General features: G+C 42.7%; 1 protein-coding gene across 2 annotated transcripts in view; it reads left to right on the top strand.

Moving 5' to 3' along the window:
• TMLHE (trimethyllysine hydroxylase, epsilon) overlaps positions 1 to 21,844 on the top strand; it is a 33,497-nt gene extending 11,653 nt beyond the window's left edge. For both annotated transcript variants that reach the window (XM_069943603.1, XM_069943604.1), the window contains exons 5-9: positions 386 to 665; positions 4,074 to 4,193; positions 7,398 to 7,634; positions 7,765 to 7,903; positions 17,825 to 21,844. In XM_069943603.1, the coding sequence (XP_069799704.1) occupies positions 386 to 665; positions 4,074 to 4,193; positions 7,398 to 7,634; positions 7,765 to 7,903; positions 17,825 to 17,956 (908 nt within the window). In that variant the 3' untranslated portion in view covers positions 17,957 to 21,844. The remainder of the gene's footprint in view (positions 1 to 385; positions 666 to 4,073; positions 4,194 to 7,397; positions 7,635 to 7,764; positions 7,904 to 17,824) is intronic.
• Positions 21,845 to 22,793: the final 949 nt, after the last annotated feature.

Below are 22,793 nucleotides of genomic sequence, written 5' to 3'. Positions count from 1 at the left end.
GAAACTTGACTGTCAGTCAAGCATGGATAGGGATGTGAGGAGGCATTACAGCCTGCAATCTCCTCCTTACCATCACAGACAGGATTACAGTGAAGAGTGACACTAGTTTATACAAGGGATAAAATAGGGCAAGTTACGGTAGATGATGGTCACAGCTCCCCTCCTCTGCAGAGGTCACAGAGCATGCCTAGAAAACTAGATGAAGTCTAGAGAGGCAGTTCCTGTATTCTGTTCCCCGTGTCTATGGGGCTGCTGTAAAGCATACTTCTAAATGCTGATAGCAGAGTAGAAGCTGTTATGGTGCTGAGGCTTATCCCACTACTGTGGGGTTGTGATCTCGGTTCAGGGGATGTAATGTCACTTTTATCATTGTTCCCCCTTGCAGGGCCGGATGGTCACATGACTCGCTACGGCTTGAATTGGTTGTCACAGAATAGCTATGAAGGACAGAAACAGCGTCTGGTTCAGCCGAGGATACTGTGGAATGACAAGATCTATAAGGAGGCCAACGTCCCGGCCGTTAGTTACTTGGATTTCATGGAGACCAACGAGGGGCTGAGAGACTTTCTGCACAATTTCCTTCTCTATGGTATTGCCTTTGTAGATGATGTCCCAGCCACCTGCGAAGACACACAGAAAGTGGCCGAGAGAATAAGCCATATCCGGTAACTTACACATCCTATAGAACCATCCTCATGATATGTAAGCTGTATTAGTCACCTCTCCCCTCTTGGTGGTTTCCTGTTTTGTCTTGTTGCATTAAAACTAAGAAATAAAATTCATATGGGGGGGCGATCACATAGGGGGAAGTATTACATAGGACTGAAAACATAAGGAGCTGAATACATATGGCAGGTGAATAGATATAGGGCTAAATACATAGGGCAGGTGAATACATATAGGGCTGAATACATAGGGCAGGTGAAAACATAAGCGGCTGAATACATAGGGCAGGTGAATAGATATAGGGCTGAATACATATGGCAGGTGAAAACATAAGCGGCTGAATACATATGGCAGGTGAATAGATATAGGGCTAAATACATAGGGCAGGTGAATACATATAGGGCTGAATACATAGGGCAGGTGAAAACATAAGCGGCTGAATACATAGGGCAGGTGAAAACATAAGCGGCTGAATACATAGGGCAGGTGAATACATAAGCGGCTGAATACATATGGCAGGTGAATAGATATAGGGCTGAATACATAGGGCAGGTGAATACATAAGCGGCTGAATACATACGGCAGGTGAATACATAAGCGGCTGAATACATATAGGGCTGAATACATATGGCAGGTGAATACATAAGCGGCTGAATACATAGGGCAGGTGAATACATAAGCGGCTGAATACATAGGGCAGGTGAATACATAAGTGGCTGAATATATATGGTAGGTGGATACATATAGGGCTGAATACATATGGCAGGTGAATACATATAGGGCTGAATACATAGGGCAGGTGAATACATAAGCGGCTGAATACATATGGCAGGTGAATACATAAGCGGCTGAATACATATAGGGCTGAATACATATGGCTGGTGAATACATAAGCGGCTGAATACATATAGGGCTGAATACATATGGCAGGTGAATACATAAGCGGCTGAATACATAGGGCAGGTGAATACATAAGCGGCTGAATACATAGGGCAGGTGAATACATATAGGGCTAAATACATATGGCAGGTGAATACATAAGCGGCTGAATACATATAGGGCTGAATACATATGGCTGGTGAAACATAAGCGGCTGAATACATATAGGGCTGAATACATATGGCAGGTGAATACATAAGCGGCTGAATACATAGGGCAGGTGAATAGATATAGGGCTGAATACATAGGGCAGGTAATTACATATGGCAGGTGAATACATATGTGATTTGAATATATAAGCGTCTGAATATTTATGGCAGGTGAATACATATGGGAGAAACAAGCATAAAGTCTGCACTGAATGAATACATTCCACCCTCCACACTGCCTGACTCCACCAAGCCCAGAAACCACTGTGGAGGAAAAATAGGATTCAATCTCACCACATTGCTGACATCACATTTCCGATTGAATTGCCAACTTGCTCTGGAGAATACCGGGTGGATAAGACTCACAGTATCGTGCATGAGGAAGAGGGGGGGACAGTGACTCTGAAACATCCGCGGTGGAGGACGTACCTGGAACGTACCTGAGATGTGATACATTAGCTGTGAGCTAAGTTATATGCTGCATCTACTACCAAATAAAGAAAAATTTATGTCATTACAGACACTGTGATTATTATTCGCCCGGTATTCTCCGGTGCAATTTGGCAATTCAGTCGGAAAGGCGATGTGGGGAGATTGAATCCCATTTTTCCTCCATACCTATCGTGTTGAAGATTACATATGGCAGGTGAATACATAAGTTGCTGAATACATATAAGGCTATGTTCACACCTTGTAAGAGACTGGCCGTTCCGTGACCCGGCTGGGTCACGGAACGGCCGATCTTAGAAAAGATCATCCCGGCCGGTATTGCAGTATCGGCCTGATGATCTTTCGTGTCGCTAAGTTCTGATGCGGGCGCATCCGTGTACGTCCGCATCAGAACTCTCCACTGCATACAATGGGGCGTGCGGCCAGAGCCACTCGCTCCATAGTGTGTGCTAACAGGGTTTTCTGCAGCCACTATTCATTGAATAGCGGCCGCAAAAACTGACATGTCGGTTTCTCGCTGCGCCTCTAGGGATCCCGGACGGAGCGTATACTATGTGTATACACTCAAGCCAGGATTCCCTTAGCCTTCAGCACAACATAAGTTCCGTACTAATCACAGCCGTTGTAACAACGGCCGTGATTACCACGGAACCTAAGTTGTGTGAACATAGCCTAAGGCTTCATACATAAGGGTATAAATACAATACAATGCTCTCACCACTTTTCAGTTTTTATTTATTTTTCATGCAAGATTTGTTTTATTCCTCTTCTATTTTGTCATAAAATATAAATCTGCTTTATTCCAGATTCTAATGCAACAAAACAGGAAAGACGCCAAGGGAAGTGAATGACAAGGCACTGTAGCTTGGTGACTGATAGTGTAGTATGAGGGACCAGGTTTATGAGCTGGTCCTATGGAACTAAATAGTTGATACGTCTCCTGGTTACAGCGACAATCAGGCTGTAGAATGCGGACAGTAAATATGTGTTATCCTACTATTTACCACTAGGTGGTGCTGTCAACTAATCTTTCTGGCTAGACAGCAAGCAGTGGCCAATACAGAATAGTGAGCAGGCTGATCACCTATCCCAGCGCTTCTCAGACTTTATCTACTGGGGCCTCACCCAACATAGCAAAGTAATGCCTGAGCCTCGCCAGAATGACCAAGAGGAGGCTGGGGCCTCACCGTCTGTGGTAGAAATCTATACAAAAAAGCTATTGCTGTTCCATCCTTCATTTGTCTCCTAATAATATTAATAATAATACCTTAATGATGTTCCTAAACCAGAGATTGTTGCATCCAGTGAGAGGATTGTGCAGCTTTACACTATGTTTTTGCAATTCTTTTCTTTTTTTTTTTGCAAAAAACTGATGCAATTCCTGATGTAACATCTGCAATTCCATAAATCACCTTCCCCTTTTTGCTGATTCACGAAAAATACGAATTACAGATGGATTACGGAAAAATGTTATTGTGGATTGCGGATGATTGCAGACATCCTATAAGGTCCTTAAAACCCTATAGTCACTTATAATGAATCAGCAACCACTAGAGGGCGCCTCATAGTTTCAGAAGCACTGATCTAGCCCCCATAGACCTCCATAAACAAGTGCAGCTTTGCCACCCTGCTGTCTATTACTGTGTGTGAATTCAGCCTAAATCTAAATTGGTGTCTAAGATGGTAACACCCGGGTCACATGATACTTACTTGTAATCACACATAGAACATTGAATGGCATATGTGTTAGGTATGCATTGTAACCAGAGACAAACATATGGCATACCCCAGAGCTGACTATATAGTTATTATCATGCTGGTTATGTATATTATTATCGTGTTATAATGACACATTCACCATTTTTACAGGGAAACTATTTATGGTAAAATGTGGGACCTCACATCCGATTTCTCACGAGGAGACACGGCGTATACTAAACTGGCCCTGGACCGGCACACAGACACCACCTACTTCCAGGAGCCTTGTGGGTAAGCAGCCTGTAAATTACCAAATCACTCCTGTATTAATGCAGCAAAATGGAGGCTACATCGCCCTCTCCCTGCAGGGATTCTTAGCTTTGTACTTGATGATATATAAGCTCCTGAAATAAACCGTCCCTCACCTGGTGATAGGAGGTGATTTGTCCCGGATCGGTGTCACATGATCAGGGCGGACTCATAAGGTAAGTCTATGGGGACAACCTTGTCTCCAGACACAGAGCGTTCCTATCATCCGACCCTGACTGATAAAGAAACCTTTAGAGATTTCCCTACAACGTATGATTTTTTACATTTTTTTTCCATACAAATACACATTTCATCATAAATCCAAAATGTCCCAGAATCTTTCACACTAACCTCATGGAGTCACTTCCTGTTCTGTATAGATCACTTCTCAGCAGTCATCTCATTTTCATCACATGGACGATTACTGAGAAAGACAACACCGCTGGTATAGAGCTGCCCACAACACCCTGACCTCTGCACAGGTCACAGAGCATTCCCACAACACCCTGACCTCTGCACAGGTCTTATAGTATGCCCACAACACCCTGACCTCTGCACAGGTCTTATAGTATGCCCAGAACACATTGACCTCTGCACAGGTCTTACAGTATGCCCAGAACACATTGACCTCTGCGCAGGTCACACAGCATTCCCACAAGACACTGACCTCTGCACAGGTCACAGAGCATTCCCACAACACACTGACTTCTGCATAGGTCACACAGCATTCCCACAACACACTGACCTCTGCACAGGTCACAGAGCATTCCCACAACACACTGACTTCTGCATAGGTCACAGAGCATGCCCACAACACTCCTATTGATTTAAAGTTTTGACTGAGGTTTCTTATGTCCATGCTCTGCTGTGTAAAAAATATAGGCACTAAATCCCAATTACCCATGTAAGCTTGGCCAAGAGTCAGTGTATAACAAATTGCTATACAAGACCAATCCTTCCCCCCCCTTTATGTCGGCTCATTGAAGCACTGATAGACAAGGCAGAGTATGTGGCAACAAAGTGATTGTCCACAATTAGACACCATTTTATTTTTACCTGAATAGACCCAAAATTCTGAGCTCATTATTGCCTAAAGGAGAACTCTGGGCTGGAGTGATTTTTGGCAGAGCAATGGAGGATGAAAGAAGTAATATGTTCTCAGCTTCCTGCTCGCAGCTCTGGTCTGCCAGTTAGCAGCTGTAGCAGGGTCCCGCCTCGGCCGCTGATTGGCTGAGCTGGCCTAACACATCACGTCCCAGGTCCCCACCCAAAATCGTCCAGGACCGGAGCTGCGGGATACCAGCACCAGCGAGGGAGCTGAGAATATGTCAATTCTTTCATCCTCCCCCTCCTCAGCACTGTATATGACTTATTTGTTTCTTATATGTATATGATGCTCTATATGACTTATATGTATATGATGCTCTATATGACTTATATGTGACTTATATGTATATGACCTGTGGTCAGACCCCTTACAGTTACCCGTTACCCCTTACAGTTCAGCTTGTTATCCCCTATTCTATGATTGTAGAGTATCTAAAGGGCATTCTGTCTAGTATCTAGTGCTATATTGTCTAGTACAGGGGTCCCAAAACTACGGCCCGCGGGCCACATGCGGCCCCCTGAGGCCATTTATCCGGACACTGCAGCATGGCCCCCTCTCCCCCGGACACTGCAGCATGGCACCATCCCCCGCCCCCCACAGCATCTCCCAACCAACAAATGGCCCAACCCCGGCCCCCTCCCAACAGAGACAGATGAGTATGATGCTCCGCTGAGAGACAGTGTCATCCTCCACTGCTACTGCTGTGTTGGTGACATGTATGTATATGTATGTATCTGTGTGTGTGTGTGTGTGTTAGTGCGCATGTGTGGCTGTGGTAGAACTACAGCTCCCAGCATGCTCCTGTGTGGCTTTGGTATAAACACAGCTCCAAGCATGCTCCTGTGTGGCTGTGGTAGAACTACAACTCCACCATCCTAAGCCACCCCCAATGCTCCTCTCCTGGACCAGAGACAGATGAGCAGTATGAGCCTCCACTCCACCTCTTCCTCATGGGCAGAGACAGTGTCATCCTCCAGCTGCAACAGCTTCCCGCAGACCAGATATAACAGCAATATATAGTCCGGCCCTCCACCGGTCTGAGGGATAGTGAACTGGCCCCCCTTGTAAAAAGTTTGGGGACCCCTGGTCTAGTATGTCCTGCTACACCTCCCCCCCTCATCTCAAGCTTGATAAAGACCCTATGGGTTGAAACGTTGCCTTTCTGTACATGGATATGCAATAAAGTATGAAGAACCTTTGCAGTATATTGGATGAAGTTGGATGGAAATGTTGATCATAGGCCACGTTCGCACGCAGTTTGCAGTGGGTATCAAATTAATGTTTGTGTCATTAATTTGTGTCCGTTATTACGCAAACAGTGTTATTTTATGTTGTTCACACACTGATTTTTATTTTTCACCATCTTTTTAATTAATGTCAATGGACCTTTTAAAATTAGCCCCATCCAAAAGGACCATCCTCAACCTAAACTAGGATAATGTACCAACGGTCGTGATTGTAATGACGTCTGTCAAAGTATGTTAAACCACGGCCGTGGTTTTAAATATCAAAAAATCATTGGTCATCCTCCTCTACTAGATGTTTGCTTATAAATTCTTGTTCCTCAACATTATATACTGTAAGTGCAAAAGAGGGGCATATCTTATTACTATTCCAGTCTGACACAGTGCTCTCTGCTGCCACCTCTGTCCGTGTCAGGAACTGTCCAGAGCAGGAGCAAATCCCCATAGAAAAACTCTCCTGCTTTCCAGACTGAAAAGAATACACCACTTCCTGTAGGACATACAGCAGCTGATAAGTACTGGAAGACTTGAGATTTTTTACAATTAGAAACCTCTGGCACTTTCTGACACCAGTTGATTTAAAATATTTTTTTTTTAGCTAAAGACAAGATCCAGCCAAGCCTCCTGAGACAGCAGAGGATGATGCGTTGTCTCAGGAGAGGAGATTCAGGGTGGATGCTGAGACAACACCCCTTTGAAAATAATAATAGAACTACACAACTTCTTGTCAGGGGTATCTGAATTAAAACCACACTGCAGACAGGGATAGTTATATTTAAATACATTTTTCTGGTATCGGAATACGTCTTTAACCCATGTGTTTCCCTGTTGCAGAATGCAGCTTTTTCATTGCCTGCGGCACGAGGGCACCGGGGGGCGCACTCTCCTGGTAGACGGCTTCTATTCTGCTGACCAAGTGCGACAACATCACCCTGAAGCCTTTGAAATCCTAGCCAATATCCCCCTGAAACATGAGTACATTGAGAACGTTGGAGGAAGTCACAATCACATGATCGGCATTGGCCCGGTATTAAATGTTTATCCATGGAATAAAGAGCTTTATATGATAAGGTTAGTGGCGGTCTTACTATACACTTATTATACTTATTATGCACAAACTAGTCTTCTTTATATAGCAGCGGTATATATCACAGTACCGCATCCAAATTGTCATAGGAACTTTTCCTGTTACTTTCTTCAGGTACAACAACTATGATCGTGCAGTCATCACCACAGTGCCCTATGACCTAGTGCGGCAATGGTATACCGCCCATCGCATCCTTACTGCGGAGCTGAGGAAGCCGGAGAATGAGCTGTGGGTCAAATTAAAACCAGGCAAGGTGAGCGGAGCTGATTTAGAGGAAAACGCTGAATATGAATATTATAGAGGAATCCATATGCAGTATGAAGTAGTAGTCTCACTGGCTGTCCCTTGAATTGTTCAAGTAATTTCAAGCTTTCTCTAGCGTGTTGCAGGCACAACCCCACAGACAGTAATCATTCTCATTCTGTTCCATCAAAATCTTGTGTCTGGACAGCTTTAGGGATGCTTTACCAAGCTGACTCTCTTAAAGGGATTGTCCAGGCTTTGAAAAACATGGCTGCTTTCCTACAGAAACAATACAAAGTTATACAACCTTGTAATGTATGTTATGTCTGTGAATGGCCCCCTTCCCCGTGTTTCCCCCCACCCACGCCACCCCCGGAAGTGTAGTGCATTATTCTCACCGCATCTCGTGTCGTCCACGGTCTCCGATCCTCAGCAGTGACGTCTTCTTCGGGAGACCGGCGGATCTTCCCGAGTGCCGGCCGCCCTCTGCAGCGTCATCCGAAGCTCAGCCGCGATTGGCTGAGCATAACTGTGCTCAGCCAATCGCGGCTGAGCAGCTGATGACGTGGCCGCGTCATCAGCCGCGATTGGCTGAGCACAGTTATGCTCAGCCAATCGCGGCTGAGCTTCGGATGACACTGCAGAGGGCGGCCAGCACTCGGGAAGATCCACTGGCCGCCCGAAGAAGACGTCACTGCTGAGGATCGGAGACCGTGGTCGGCACGTGACAGGTAATGTATAGCGCACCACACTTCCGGGTACACGGGTGGGGGGGGGTGGGACACGGGGAAGGGGGCCATTCACAGACATAACATACATTACAAAGTTGTATAACTTTGTAATGTGTGTTATTCTGTGAATAATTTTTTATCGCCGGACAACCCCTTTAAGTACCATCATATTTAAAAAAAACAAAACATAAGTGAGTGAAATAAGGTGGTAAAGAGAAACCCCAGCAGACACATGTACACTCCTGGCATTTGTCATCAGTTGTGTCCAGACAGGAGAGAAGGTGCTGGGGACGGGCTCAAACAGAGAACTCTGGGCATTTAACATGAAGGATCCACCCCCTGGGCACTTAACTAGAAGGATCCACCCTCTGGGCACTTAAAGGGGTACTCCAGCACTGATTAAAAAAAAATCAATCATAAACATAGTATTCCCATTTACCATCCCTCATGAGTCTGTCTCCGTTTGAATTTCCCGCTGTTTTCAGGTCCCTGAACCTCCAGTTTGTGTCTTCATTTTTTCTTTACTTCCTGGTTTGGGCTTCCCCATGATGCACTTTGTCTCCTGTGATGTCTAACTGACTCTGTAAAACTGTTAGATGGCTTACAGCATGTTTAGCCAATCAGAGCTGAGCAACCTGATTCATCTGACAAAGGGAGGCTGGCTTAACAGGGCTTAGACCCGCCTCCCTCTTGATGATGTCATTGCCACAAAATGGCTGCCTGAGGTCAACAGTCATTAGGTAAGAATGAAGCATATTGCAGAGTTATATAACTTTGTAATGTGTTTCAATTACTGGGAAAAAGCTTTTCGCTGGAGTACCCCTTTAACATGAAGGATCCACCTTCATGGCACTTCATATGAATGATCCACCCTCTGGGCACTTCACATGAATGATCCACCCTCTGGGCACTTCACATGAATGATCCACCCTCTGGGCACTTCACATGAATGATCCACCCTCTGCCTCTGGGCACTTAATATGAATGATCCACCCTCTGGGCACTTGCCGTTGCACAGCTGGGACAGTAAAATATGTTTTTCTTGTACATGTAGATTGCGTGTATCATCACAATCCCCTCAATGATCGTTATATAGGGCTGTCAGCAATTGTCTAATAAACTCCACAGTAACTTGTCCTTTATTGGTGTGTTATAATATAATATATTAGCTAACATACAGCAGCTTGCAGGAAAGATCACATCACGTATGCAGCTCGGGGGAAACTTGTCTTTGTGCTTTTTGGGTCATATTGGTGTCGGTTGTGTAACGTATTATAGATTAGTTTAGCTGATAGCGGCTATGGTAACATCAGATAAGATCCAATATACTTCCGCTACATAGTGTGCAACCTATACTTTATATACTGAAATATAACTTCTCAGCAATGTTCAGTGACATTCTGTGTTTTGATGTTTCTGACCATATATTACCCTGTAGAAAGTGAATAGGAGCAGCCACCATGGGCAGTAAGAGATGTGCAGGGCACACCAGGCCAGGACGTCCAAGAACATGTCTGCCTCTAGAAACAGTGCCATGTTTACCAATGGGTTTTGTATATTATTTCATCATTGGTCAATTGAAGTTCATGGGGCTGAGCTGCAATACCCCTCATGGCCTGTGAACAGGTGCTGTACTGTTTTTGGAAGAAAGAAGACTACTCTCTTTGTGATGTTGTCTTTTTAAAGTAACAAGAGGAAAAGTACTTAGAGAACCTATAGACTGCTACAATGGGCAGGAATCTTCTTGCTGTTTTCTCTTCAATTTAAGCCAGTTGCCTTGCATCTATCTCATAGCCTGCTCCAGAGCAATTGATAAGGCAGTCTTGCTTGCTCGGGTCTGGATAGTTTGGGTAGTAGTTTTATTTATTAGACTTTGAAAAATTTAGGGCCTGTTCAACTTCTGCAGATTACAGCATTATAATGTTGTAATGAGGTAAGATGCTTGATAAAAGGAGAAGGAAGCATTTTTGTCTGATAAGATATATTACAGAGTTTCTTATATTCACTTGCACTATTGATTTATGCAATGTTTGCTGAAATAACAGTGCCTGTTTAGGCTATGTTTACACTACGTACATTTCAGGCAGTATTTGGTCCCCAAGTCAGGTCCTCATAGCAACCAAAACCAGGAGTGGATTGAAAACACAGAAAGGCTCTGTTCACACAATGGTGAAATTGAGTGGATGGCCGCCATATAACAGTAAATAACGGCCATTATTTCAGTACAACAGCCGTTGTTTTAAAATAACAGCAAATATTTGCCATTAAATGACGGCCATCCACTCAATTACAACATTATGTGAACAGAGCCTTTCTGTGTTTTCAATCCACTCCTGGTTTTGGTTGCTATACAGCCTCAAAAATACAGCCTTAAATATACGTAGTGTGAACCCAGCCTTAAAGTGTTTCTAGTATCTGTAAAGTGTCATGTTCTTGTCCTTCTTTCCCATCTGTTTATTGTTTCCTGTGTTTCTTTCTAATATTGAACCCTGAGCATGTTCGGGTTTGTCCGAACCTAGGCATGCAGTATATCAGTTGGTTGCAGCCAACTGTCATAAAGAATATTACATCCAACTTCTTTGGCCACTGGTAATCAAATGCAGACAGTCCGGGTTCAGACAAACCTGAGCATGTTTGAAGTTCACTCATCTCCAGTGCTTATATGTTTTTTCTTGTGGATTGCTTGCTTGCCATTGTGTTTTGCAGTACTATAAGTCCTGGTGGTGTCTGAGTACTGGGAGCCACAGTTAGGACCCAGGAAAGACAACAGTCCCAGTTGAAGCCTAGCTCTTCAGTATGTTGGCCAGTAGGTGTAATTACATAGTCACTGATACTATTTCTGGCTTCTAAAGTGTACAATATATTGTCTGACCCGTCCTAAACCTGTGTCAGTAGGGTTTGAAGGGTGCCGGTTTCCAGTTATGAGGCGTAAACAATTGCAGGCATACCGCTGGAGTTCTAATGTGTTCTGCAGAAACGTATTAGATTTTTTTTTGTTCAAATTTTTGTGTATTTCGTTTAAACATCCCTTTAAGGGATAAAATATACAAAAATTAGAATGAAAACATGTAATAGGTTAACCAGGCAAACTCCATTCTGCCAAACAGGGGGCACTTGGTTAAATGCCCGAGTCCAGGAAGTGATTTGATTTCCCTTTACAAAGGGGACCTGTCACCCCGGAAGCCCGCCCGACCCCCCCCCCCCTCCCCGGTGGAGCCACTTATACTTACCCCTTCCTCGAAGTCCCGGTCCCGGACCCCGTCCCGCCAGTCCCAGTCGGAAGCCATACGCGCGTTCACCAGAGATGAGTCCGATGCCCATAGAGAATGACTGCTTCTGACCGGGATTTCTTGGCGGCGGGATGGGGTCCGGGACCGGGACTTTGAGAGAGGGATAAGTATAAGGGGCTCTACCGGGGGGGGGGGGTCAGGCGGGCTTCACCCCTGCAGCCGAGGTAACAGGTCCCCTTTAAGCCTTCAGGGTCAAGATAATGTATGAACTTTAACCCCTAAAGGTCAAAGTCAATTTTCGTTTTTGTGCTTTTGCTTTTTCCTTTTTATGTTTAAAAGGCCATGGCGCTTGCATTTTTTCACCTAGAGAAAAACTAAAGACTTTATTTTACCATAAAATATGCTAAGAAACCCCCAAAAAAACAATTTGCGCTGTCAAATTGAAAAAAAAAGGAATTTGTTTTCATTTCAGGGAGTTTCATGTTTACGCCGTTCACCCTGGGGTAAAACTGACTTGTTATATATGTTCCTCAAGTCGTTTTGATTACAACGATATGTAACATGTATAACTCTTATATTATCTGATGGCTTTTAAAAAATTCAAACCATTGTTAACAAATATACGTTCCTTAAAATCGCTCTATTCTCATACTTACAGCGCTTTTATCCTTTGGTCTATGGCGCTGTGTCAGGTGTAATTTTTTGCGCCATGATATGTTCTTTCTATCGGTACCTTGATTGCGGATATGCGACTTTTCAATTGCTTTTTATTACATTTTTCTGGATTTGATGCGACCAAAAATGCGCAATTTTGCACTGTTTTTGCGCTGATGCCACTTACCGTGCGAGATCAGGAATGTGATAATTTAATAGTTTGGGCTATTACGCCGATACCAAATATGTTTGTTTATTTATTTATTTATATTTATAAAATGGGATTTTTTATTAATAAAAAAACATTTTAACTTTTTTTACTGTAACTGGAAGTTCCCCTGGGGGACTTGTATATACACAGCATTGATCTCTCATAGAGATCATTGCTGTGTATATATACAGCAAAGATCCATTAGATTGATGATACATTGCTTTGGCCTGCTGCAGACCAGTGCAATGTATTGCCGAGCCAGGATCAGCGTCATTGCGACGCTGAGTCCCGGCACGGCCAGAAGAACAGGGGGGGGGGGGGGGAGATCCGTCCCACTAGACACCAGCTGCATTTAGATGCTTAATTAGCCAACGCAGCAACGGGACCTGTGCCGGCTAATAGAGGTGCTCCTCGGCTGCACATAACAGCCGGGAGCAGCGCGGTCAGAGCAGGGTCCCGGCGGGACCCCTCTCTGAACTCCCCCCGAGTCACCATGACGTATCAGATACGTCATTGGACGCTAAGGGGTTTAAGCGTAACTTGTCATTTTAGGGTCATTTTTCTGAAAACAATAAATATCTATAGTACAAGCAATTTTAAGAAACTCTGTAATAGGTTTTATTTATTAAAAGAGTTCCCTTCTGTACTGAAAAAGCTGTTTTCCTAGCTCCCCCCTGACTTCAGAAGAAGTAGGATTTTTGTGTCCATTATGCTTTATGGAGAGGGGAGGGGCTGAGAGGAGTGAGTGAGCACGGAGCAGTCCTGCACAGCACAACACCCTGCAATCTTCTCTCAGCAAGTTCCTAGATAAGCACTGACCTTTCTCACCCCTGAATCCAGCGTTTTAGGTGCCCAGACAGTATACAAACAGCTGAGCTTTATGTTTCTTCTTCCTGCTCACTCATCTTCCTCGGCCCCTCCCCCCTCCATAGGCTTCTCTGTAATAAAGTCGAATTTGCCTGATAATGCACAGGTAAGAAGTGAGGGGGGGGAGGCTGGGAAATTGTTTGAGTACAAAAAGAGTATTTTTTTGCCTAATAAAACCTATTATAGAGTTTCTTAAAGTTGCTTATACTACTGATTTCTGCAAAAAAAAAAATAAAAAATGACAGTTACGCTTTAAGCTATAACAAAATATAATGGCATGTCCGTGCAGTGTCAGGGTTAAAATGCTTTATAGGATGTTTCGAGACAATAGTTATTCATTGTGGGTTTTTTGCTAAACAGGAAGTAAAGTTTCCTGTAAATTATATTTTACTTATCACTATCGTAATGGAAGATCATTTTACATCACTAATAGATATAGATTGTTTAAAGCTTCGCCTTTCAGAAAAGTGTATGTCAGGGGAAGCTCCCATCCTACGCAGCAAACATCTTCATAGGGTCTATTGCCAGATAATGTAGTAAAAAGAGAGGATGGAATACCATTGTAAACTATACTATTCAATTTAAAAGGATTTATAAAAACAATTGCATTAAGTAATAAAAATAATTAAAAATAAATAAATAATAGTTGGCACTTCTATAGAGAGAACCTTTCACTAATCTCCTCCTCATCATCAATGGCAGTGAAAGGTTACATACATATATAGGAAAGATGGAATCAGACCATTCCCCTCCCCTGAACAGTGATCTTCCCAAAAGGGGGGGTTAAAAAGTGTTTAAAAAAAAAAAAAAAAAAAAAAAAAAAAAAAAATATATATATATATATATATATATATATATATATATATAATTATTTACTTATTTATTATTATTTTTTTTTAATTTTTATAAATATATAAAATTTCCCACCATGATGTTTGAGGTTCGAAACCTAGTTCTCACTCCCACACTATTATCTATGCAGTTTTTAGGTCTTACTTTTCCTGTCCTCATTGATTCTAACTGCGAAGCATTAAAGGACAACTCCCACGCTAAGGAAAAAAAACAAAAAACAATCAGAAACCTAGCTTTTATACTTATCATCCCTCCTGAGCTGTCACTGTTTGAATTTCCCTCCGCCTGTGTACCTTCTGATTTCTAGTCTTGTTCTTCATTTCTTCCTTGCTTCCTGGTTTCAGCTTCCCATGATGCACTTGGGCTGCATAAATAAATAATTTAAAAAAAACGCATAGGGTCCCCCCTATTTTTATAACCAGCCGGGTTAAAAACCAAACAGCAGCAGCCTGGTAACACCAGGGTGGGAAGAGCCATTGGTTTAGGCCCTCCCCAGCCTAAATCTTACCAGCCTGCTGCCGCCCGGTCCAGGAGCGCCAATTTTGACGCTCCGGGACCACTGGCACCCAGCTCTTCCCAGTACCCCTGGTAGCATTGGGTACTGGGGTAATAATAGGGGGTTAGTGTTAGCCATTTTATACCGGCTAACACTAGGCCCCAACTTAGTAATGGATTCCGTCTATTAGACGGCTTCCACTACTAAGTCTATAAAGTAAAGAAATAAAGACAAGACACAAGTTTACAAATTTTTTTATTCAAATAAAAACACCCCCACACCCCTCATTGACCATTTTATTAAAAAAAATTCAAAGAACAACCGCTGGTCATCGACGTAGTCCATGGAATCCGACGTAATCCCCAGGATACCGATATCTGAAAAACAAAAAGGGAGAAACACACAAAAAACACACAAACAGGAGCACAACACCCATCATTGTGAGCGGTGTTGTGCACCTTACAGTATGCAGCATCTTTACAGATCGCTGCTTACAGTCTGGCCCCCAAGGGGTTAAGGGAGGATGTATTGCATCCCCCTTAACCCCTTGGGGGCCAGACTGATGTCAGACTGCACCCATCCCAGCAAGGAAGGGGTTAACTGACCCCCCCTTCCTTGCTGGGAGGGGTGCAGTGCTGGGGAGGGGGTGGGGAGAGCTCTATACTCACCCCGATGTGTCCTCTTCGCTGGTCCGCAGCACAATGAAGTCACTGTGCTGCGGACCGGCTCATTATATGTGCGCTCAGCCGATCAGCCAATCAGCTGAGCGCACATATAATTCTAAATGTTTCTTCTAATAATGCTATTGTCATAACATAATTAGAAGAAACATTTGATGTTTTCATTAAAGTAAAGTGTTGATTAGTACAGAATGCTCTTTTGCCGGCAATATGAATTAACGGCTTATGGAGCTTCCTGTACTAATTAATATTTAATTAATAAAACACATTTTCGATTAAATAAATTCAGTTTCGTTGGTCAATAATTTAATTCTAACGAATCCATCATTGTGCAATTAAATATACTGTCAAAAAATAAATATATATATAAATATACATTTATTTATATATCTATTTATTTTAACAGTATATTTAATTGCAAAATGATGGATTAGTTTAAATTTAATTAGTGAACAATGAAAGGCACTTTATTACAACGAAAATGTGTTTTATTATTTTAATAGATTAACCATGAGAGACATCGGCATACTGCAGAGGATCGCAAACCCCGGTAATAGCAATTCATGTAAACTGTTTCCCTGCTTTCCCAGATGCATCCAGAGGTGTTTGCATCACTTTCTTAAGATTTTATTTGTTATTTTTAGTTGAACCAGATTTCAAAGTAAATGACCGTATGTTTTGAGCCGCATGTCTATTTTTTCCCACGGCCGTAGTTTCATCCGCATTTACAGCCGCATAAAAAATACAGCTGCACAGTTACATAGTGTGAACCTAGCCCCCGGCTGCACACACATACTTTCACCTCACTGTAGTGTACATTCTGCAGGATCGCCGTCCCTAATTAGATCAGGGCAGCAGGGGAGAGATAAGACGTCTGTGTAGCTGACATGCCGGGAGTGAGGAGAAAGATAAGCAAGTGACATGACTCACTCACTGAGTCCACTCGGCAGCAGGAGGGAGTATGGGGGAGGGGGTCCTGTAGCTGGTTATGTGCCGGGAGTCAGTCACGAGTCATTATTGAGTTGCAGAATGACAGATGGCTTACAGTTGCTCAGCCAATGGGAGCTGAGCAAGCAGAGTCACCTGACCAGGCAGGGGAGGGGGAGGCTGGTGTAACAGGAGCTAGAGCAGCCCTCCTGCTGATGACTCATCGTCACTAGAAGGAGCTGAGAGAGCAGCCTGGTGACGACAGTAATTAGGTATGAAGGAGTTTCTTACACTTCCTGGTGGGGGGTTGAGGGGGGAAAAGACAGGGAAGGAGGACAGACAGGTGATTGAAGTATATTACAGTGTTATATAACTTTGTAATGTGCTTCAATTACTGGGAAAAAGTTTTTCATGGGAGTTGTCCTTTAAAAGAAAACCTTTGAAAACATTTTTATTGCTGTTTTACGTGTGATACAAAAACCACCGATTACATCACTTCTAAGAATATTTCAAAATCTTCTGGTGAACTTGTGAAAACTTGGGCCTGTGGCAGTCTTCTTGCTATCACACCAGTGCTGACCAGGATGAATATTATGTTGATGAATGTTTTACGTGAGCTACATCATGATTTTGTGAGTACATTTCATGGGGCAGATGTACTACTAATCGTTGGTCTTAAAGGAGAAGTCCAATTTTTTTTTTAAGTATTGTATTGCCCCTTCCCAAAGTTAGACAAATCACCAATATACACTTATTACGGGAAATGCTTATAAAGTGCTTTTTTCCCTACACTTAGTACTGCATCAAGGCTTCACTTCCTGGATAACATGGTGATGTCACTTCCTGGATAACATGGTGATGTCACTTCCTGAATAACATGGTGATGTCACTTCCTGGATAACATGGTGATGTCACTTCCTGGATAACATGGTGATGTCACTTCCTGGATGGCATGGTGATGTCACTTCCTGGATAAACATGGTGATGTCACTTCTGGGATGACATGGTGATGTCACTTCCTGGATGACATGGTGATGTCACTTCCTGGATAACATGGTAATGTCACTTCATGGATAACATGGTGATGTCACGACCCGACTCCCAGAGCTGTGCGGGCTATAAAAGTACTTATTATCATGGTGCTTAAGAATAGTCAAGTTGGCTCCTTGAAAGCTCTTGCTACCTTCTAATGTCTCTGCTATTTTCTCCACTTTTGTTCTACAGTCTAAAGGCCAAGGTTGGACTCTGAGTGTTCCTTACTTAACTAATTTCTCTTATTTCAGGTTCTGTTTGTGGACAACTGGAGGGTACTACACGGACGGGAGTCCTTCACTGGTTACCGACAACTTAGCGGTTGCTACCTTACCCGGGATGACGTCCTGAACACTGCCCGTTTACTGGGCCTTAAAGCCTGATAATACTGCATATAAAGTAATGATAGGAACATATATACACTGCCAAAACAATGTAACCAAAAGACTACCTATACCTAAGCAGACTTCAAGGAATGATCCACCAATGCAAAATGAGTCAGCTCACAGAGTGTCTCGACTTGGTTGTCGAATAGTATTGAGAGCTCCCAGGTCGATCACCTATACCCGAACTGAATGCGAGGGGTCTGAAGACCCTCGCATGTAACAATGTACTTTTTGATACATTTTTATTGGGGGGGGGGGGGGACCCTTTAAATGTGAGTGAGCAATATGACACAAAGTTTACGAGGAGAAAATTACTATGTACTGTATAGGCACAAATAAGCTGACAATGCAAGAAAAACAGACAAAGTATTGAATATAACGTAATATAAAACAGCCAATCAAGCTGAATTACGCTGAACCACAGGCTCCAGCGTAAGAAAGCAAAATAGGTAGTAAGAATACGCATGCAGCTCTTGTTTTAATGTATGTTAATGGTGAGTATAGATACTGTAATTTTATAGGCTCTTTATTCAGGAACCATGCTCTGGGTTATCCTGTTGTGAGGTTGAATAAACAGCAATGAAATAGTTAGAACTCATGGAAGGCTTTACTAAGAATGGGTGTGTCGAATGAAGAGTCAGTGGACTCACAATTAGGGATGGTCCGAACCGAGTTCGGACGGGGTTCGTACGAACCCGAACCATCCGCAATGATTAGCGCTGTCTGCCCGCTCCGTGCAGCGGGCGGATCCAGCGGGAGGAACGCCTGGAAAACTGGGATACAGCCATAGCCATAGTTTTCCAGGTGGTCCTCCCGCTGTATCAGCCCGCTGCACGGAGCGGGCAGACAGCGAGAATCCGATGCCGAGCGTTCGGGTTCAGCCGAACCCGAACCTCAGCGGGTTCGGACCATGCCTACTCATAATGAATTCGGTGCATCTGGAGCTGCCCCTGTAGCAGCCTTAGGGCCCTATTACACTGGACAATTATTGTGTGGAAAATCGTTATTTCGATCAAATTAAACGATAATCGTTCCTGTGTAATTGCAGGTAACAATCGAAAAATCGTTCGTGTGCCATTGATCGTTCATTTATATCTTACCCTAAAATCATCGTTAATCGTTCGCTGTAATTCCACATTCGTTCACTACTCATTCAGTGTAATTGCACATTGTTCCTTCTTTTGCTGGGATCAGATGGAGTAAGCAATCGTAGTAATGATCATTGTAACGATGGTGACTAATGACTATCGTTCTGTGTAATATGGTGAACAATTTCAGGATCAGGGTCCATTTACTCAGAAAGATTATCTACCAAAGATTTGAAGCCAAAGCCAGAAACAGACTATAAACAGAGTCATAAAGGAAAGCCTGAGTTTTTTCCTCTCTTCAAATCCATTCCTGGCTTTGGCTTTAAATCTTTGGCAGTTAATCTGTCAGATAATCTTTCCGTGTAAATGGACCCTAACAATGAACAATCTCGTTTGTGATCATTAATCGCTAATCAATTCGTCTAATAGGACCCTGAGACGTCTACAAAAACTATTAACTGTACTCTATGCCAGTTACTGGTGTAAACTATAGTAAATATGCACACCCCCTTTTAGGGAAGCCCCAACTGCTTCTGGTAAGCACAGGGTCGCGTAGCAAAAAGTTTTAAAAAAGTGTGACTTTCTTATGCCAAACACTGGCATAAACTTCTCCCGTGGTCCTTAGTAGTTAGTGGTACCATTATATATTGTGAATGCTTAGCCCCTTCACATCAGCAGTAGGTATATATACATTCCTACTGCACATACCGCGTGCAGTAGGAATGTACATGTACATACCTTACTGTGAGGGGTTTGATATGTGCGGGACCGCTGCAGTGAGAGTGGCCCTGCATACATCAGTGTCCGGGGGGCATAATGACAAAATGATAATCCACTTACCTCCGTCCTGTCAGATCGGCGATCTATGTATAGAGTCTGCTGTCAGGCAGGCTCTATGCATAGATTGCCAATAACACTGATCTATGCTATGCCATGGCATAGCATAGATCAGTATATGCAATCTAATGATTGCATGTTTTAGAGTGAAAAAAAAGTGTGTAAAAAAAAAAGTTTTTAAAAGTATTAAAAAGCCCCTTATAAACCCCCCAATAAAAGTTTAATATTCCTCCTTGCCCATTGTAAAAATATTAAAAATATATAAACATATTATATATCGCAGCGTGTGGAATTGTACGATCTATTAAAATATAAGATTATTGTTCCCGCACTGTGAACGGCGTCAACGGAAAAAAAAAACAGGATTCCTGATTTTTTTTCAGGAAAAAATTAATAAAAAGCGATAAAAAATTTTCTTTTACACAAAGATAATATAATAAAACTAGAGATCATAGAGAAAAACATGACACCCCAACCAGCCCTGTAGGTGGAAAAATAAAAGCGCTATGGCTCTTAGAAGGCGGGGAGGAACATTGCATTCATTTGACCTGGACATCAATGAGCTTGGTCTTGAAAGGGTTAATAAATACTAATATGGTAACATTTATAAGTGTGCTGGGCGTGATGTGGATACTGTAAACAAGAGAGAAGCATGCTGGAAAAGAGTCGGGAAGGAAAATCCAGCATACCATACCATAGTGTGTCGGGAGACCCCCATACATTTTACAAAAGGTGTAAGGTGCCCCTATGAAAGGTGTAGGAGCACCTAAAGACTTTTTTTGGACTTCTTGGCCAGATATCCAGCAGATGACTTTATATTAAAACAATAGCTACGGATTATGCACTCTTAGGCCATGTTCTCACAGTGTAAGGGATCCCGGCCGGACTGTAAACTATGTGGGATTCCCTCAGCGGCAGCACTACATAAGGCCCGTAGTAATCACGACCGTAATCACTACAGTACATACGTAGTGTGAACATAGCCTTATAATGTATTATAAACTACTACCCTATAGGTGGAACCACATTTTTTTTTTCTTTTTTTATTCATTACCTTCTTTTTTTTCATCAGTTTATTTGTGCCTATATAGCATTATTTGCCCGGTCCTCGGGTGATCACTGTAACTTTTACACAGGCCAATTATCGTCCGCAGAAGCTTTTCCTACAACGCTCCTGGCCGATAATCAGCCTGTGTAAAAGGCCCTTTAGGAAAATCATTTCAATATTATATTGTAGGGTCTTGAGGGTCGGGTGATTTTGCTTATTTATGATCCTCCAAAGTAATTGTCTCTAATGCTCACTACTTCACAGTCCGATTGTCTATGCAAACGCTATTCTGTACTATTAATTTTTTTAATAATAATCAGATTAATTGAGGGAATTATTTATAGTGTTAGCTGATACAACCTCAGTATGTACTGTTGACTGTATTCTGGCAAGACGGCCTAGTGCAGTGATGGCTAACCTTGGCACTCCAGCTGTTGTAAAACTACAATTCCCATGATACCTCGACAGCCAAAGCCATATCTTTGGTTGTTCAGGCATGATGGGAATTGTAGTTTTGCAACAGCTGGAGTGCCAAGGTTAGCCATCACTGGCCTAGATATAGGAGAAGCCTTGAAGCCCACCACCGTTAAGTATGGAGCCTCAAACAGGCCAGGATCTATCGATGACCAAGATGATGGATCTTGTTGGCTGCCCGTGGTAATACAAGATTTACCACTACTTCACATTTCTCAGGTCAGGATGAACAATTGTCTAGAATACTTAACCCTTCAGTAGTCGCCAGCCTAGATCTCTTTGTAATGTTAGATAATGAAGTGCCTGGTGTCATTGTATAGCTATATGTTATATTTCCCTGTATGTTCTATTGCTAATGTGAAATATTGCTTTGAATGTAATAACCTAATTCTGTCAAACACATATTATTGTACTATAAAACCTCAATGTTTTAATTTCCTCGTTTTACTCTTCACTTTAAAAGCATCAAGTTTCATGATTTGTTGATTATAATTGTGTCATAATTGTGTCAGATCTAAGCAACATCCCGGGGGGGGGGGGGGGGGGGAATCTATCAAACATGGTGTAAAGTGAAACTGTCTCAGTTGCCCCTAGTAACCAATCAGATTTCACCTTTCATTTTCCAAAGAGTCTGTGAGGAATGAAAGGTGGAATCTGATTGGTTGCTAGGGGCAACTGAGCCAGTTTCACTTTACCCAGTGTTTGATAAATCTCCCCCCGTGTTTTGCTACAGTTATATACATGCCTGCTTTACTACAGTCATATACACAGCTGCTTTACTACAGTAATATACACGGCTGCTTTACTACAGTCATATACATGGCTGCTTTACTACAGTCATATACACGGCTGCTTTACTACACGCCGCAGCGTTTAAGTGACCAGAGCATCTCCGGTTACTTACCGATCGCATTTCCTGACTGCCGGAGGTCTCTTACCTTCCTTCGTGCAGTCCTCGGTTCGGTCATCTGATTCAGCCTGCCACAGGCAGGCTGAATCAGAAGATCACAGATAACACTGATCCCTGCTATGCTATTGCATAGCAGGGATCAGTGTATACAATCCGATGTATATAAGTAATAGTTCCCTAAGGGAACTATAAAAGTGTAAAAAAATTAATCAATAAAAAATTTACAAAATGCCCCAAAGCCCCTCCCCTAATAAAAGTGAAAATCACCCCCCCCCCCGTCCCATTTCATAAAACACATAGAAAGTAACAAAGTTAATTAAAATATTATATACCAGAGCATGCGTAATTGTCCGATCTATTAAAATAAAACAATACTATTCCCACACGGTGAACAGCGTGAAAATAAAGATTGCCTTTTTTAATGCCATTTTTTTGTATTAAAAAATTAATAAAAAGCGATCAGTACGTTTGATCTAG

Source organism: Dendropsophus ebraccatus, chromosome 10 (genome assembly GCF_027789765.1).
Source record: "Dendropsophus ebraccatus isolate aDenEbr1 chromosome 10, aDenEbr1.pat, whole genome shotgun sequence".
In the NCBI taxonomy this organism is placed as follows: Eukaryota; Metazoa; Chordata; class Amphibia; order Anura; family Hylidae; genus Dendropsophus; species Dendropsophus ebraccatus.
Note: the sequence above shows the minus strand (reverse complement) of the source record. Positions and strands in the feature narration are given on the sequence as shown.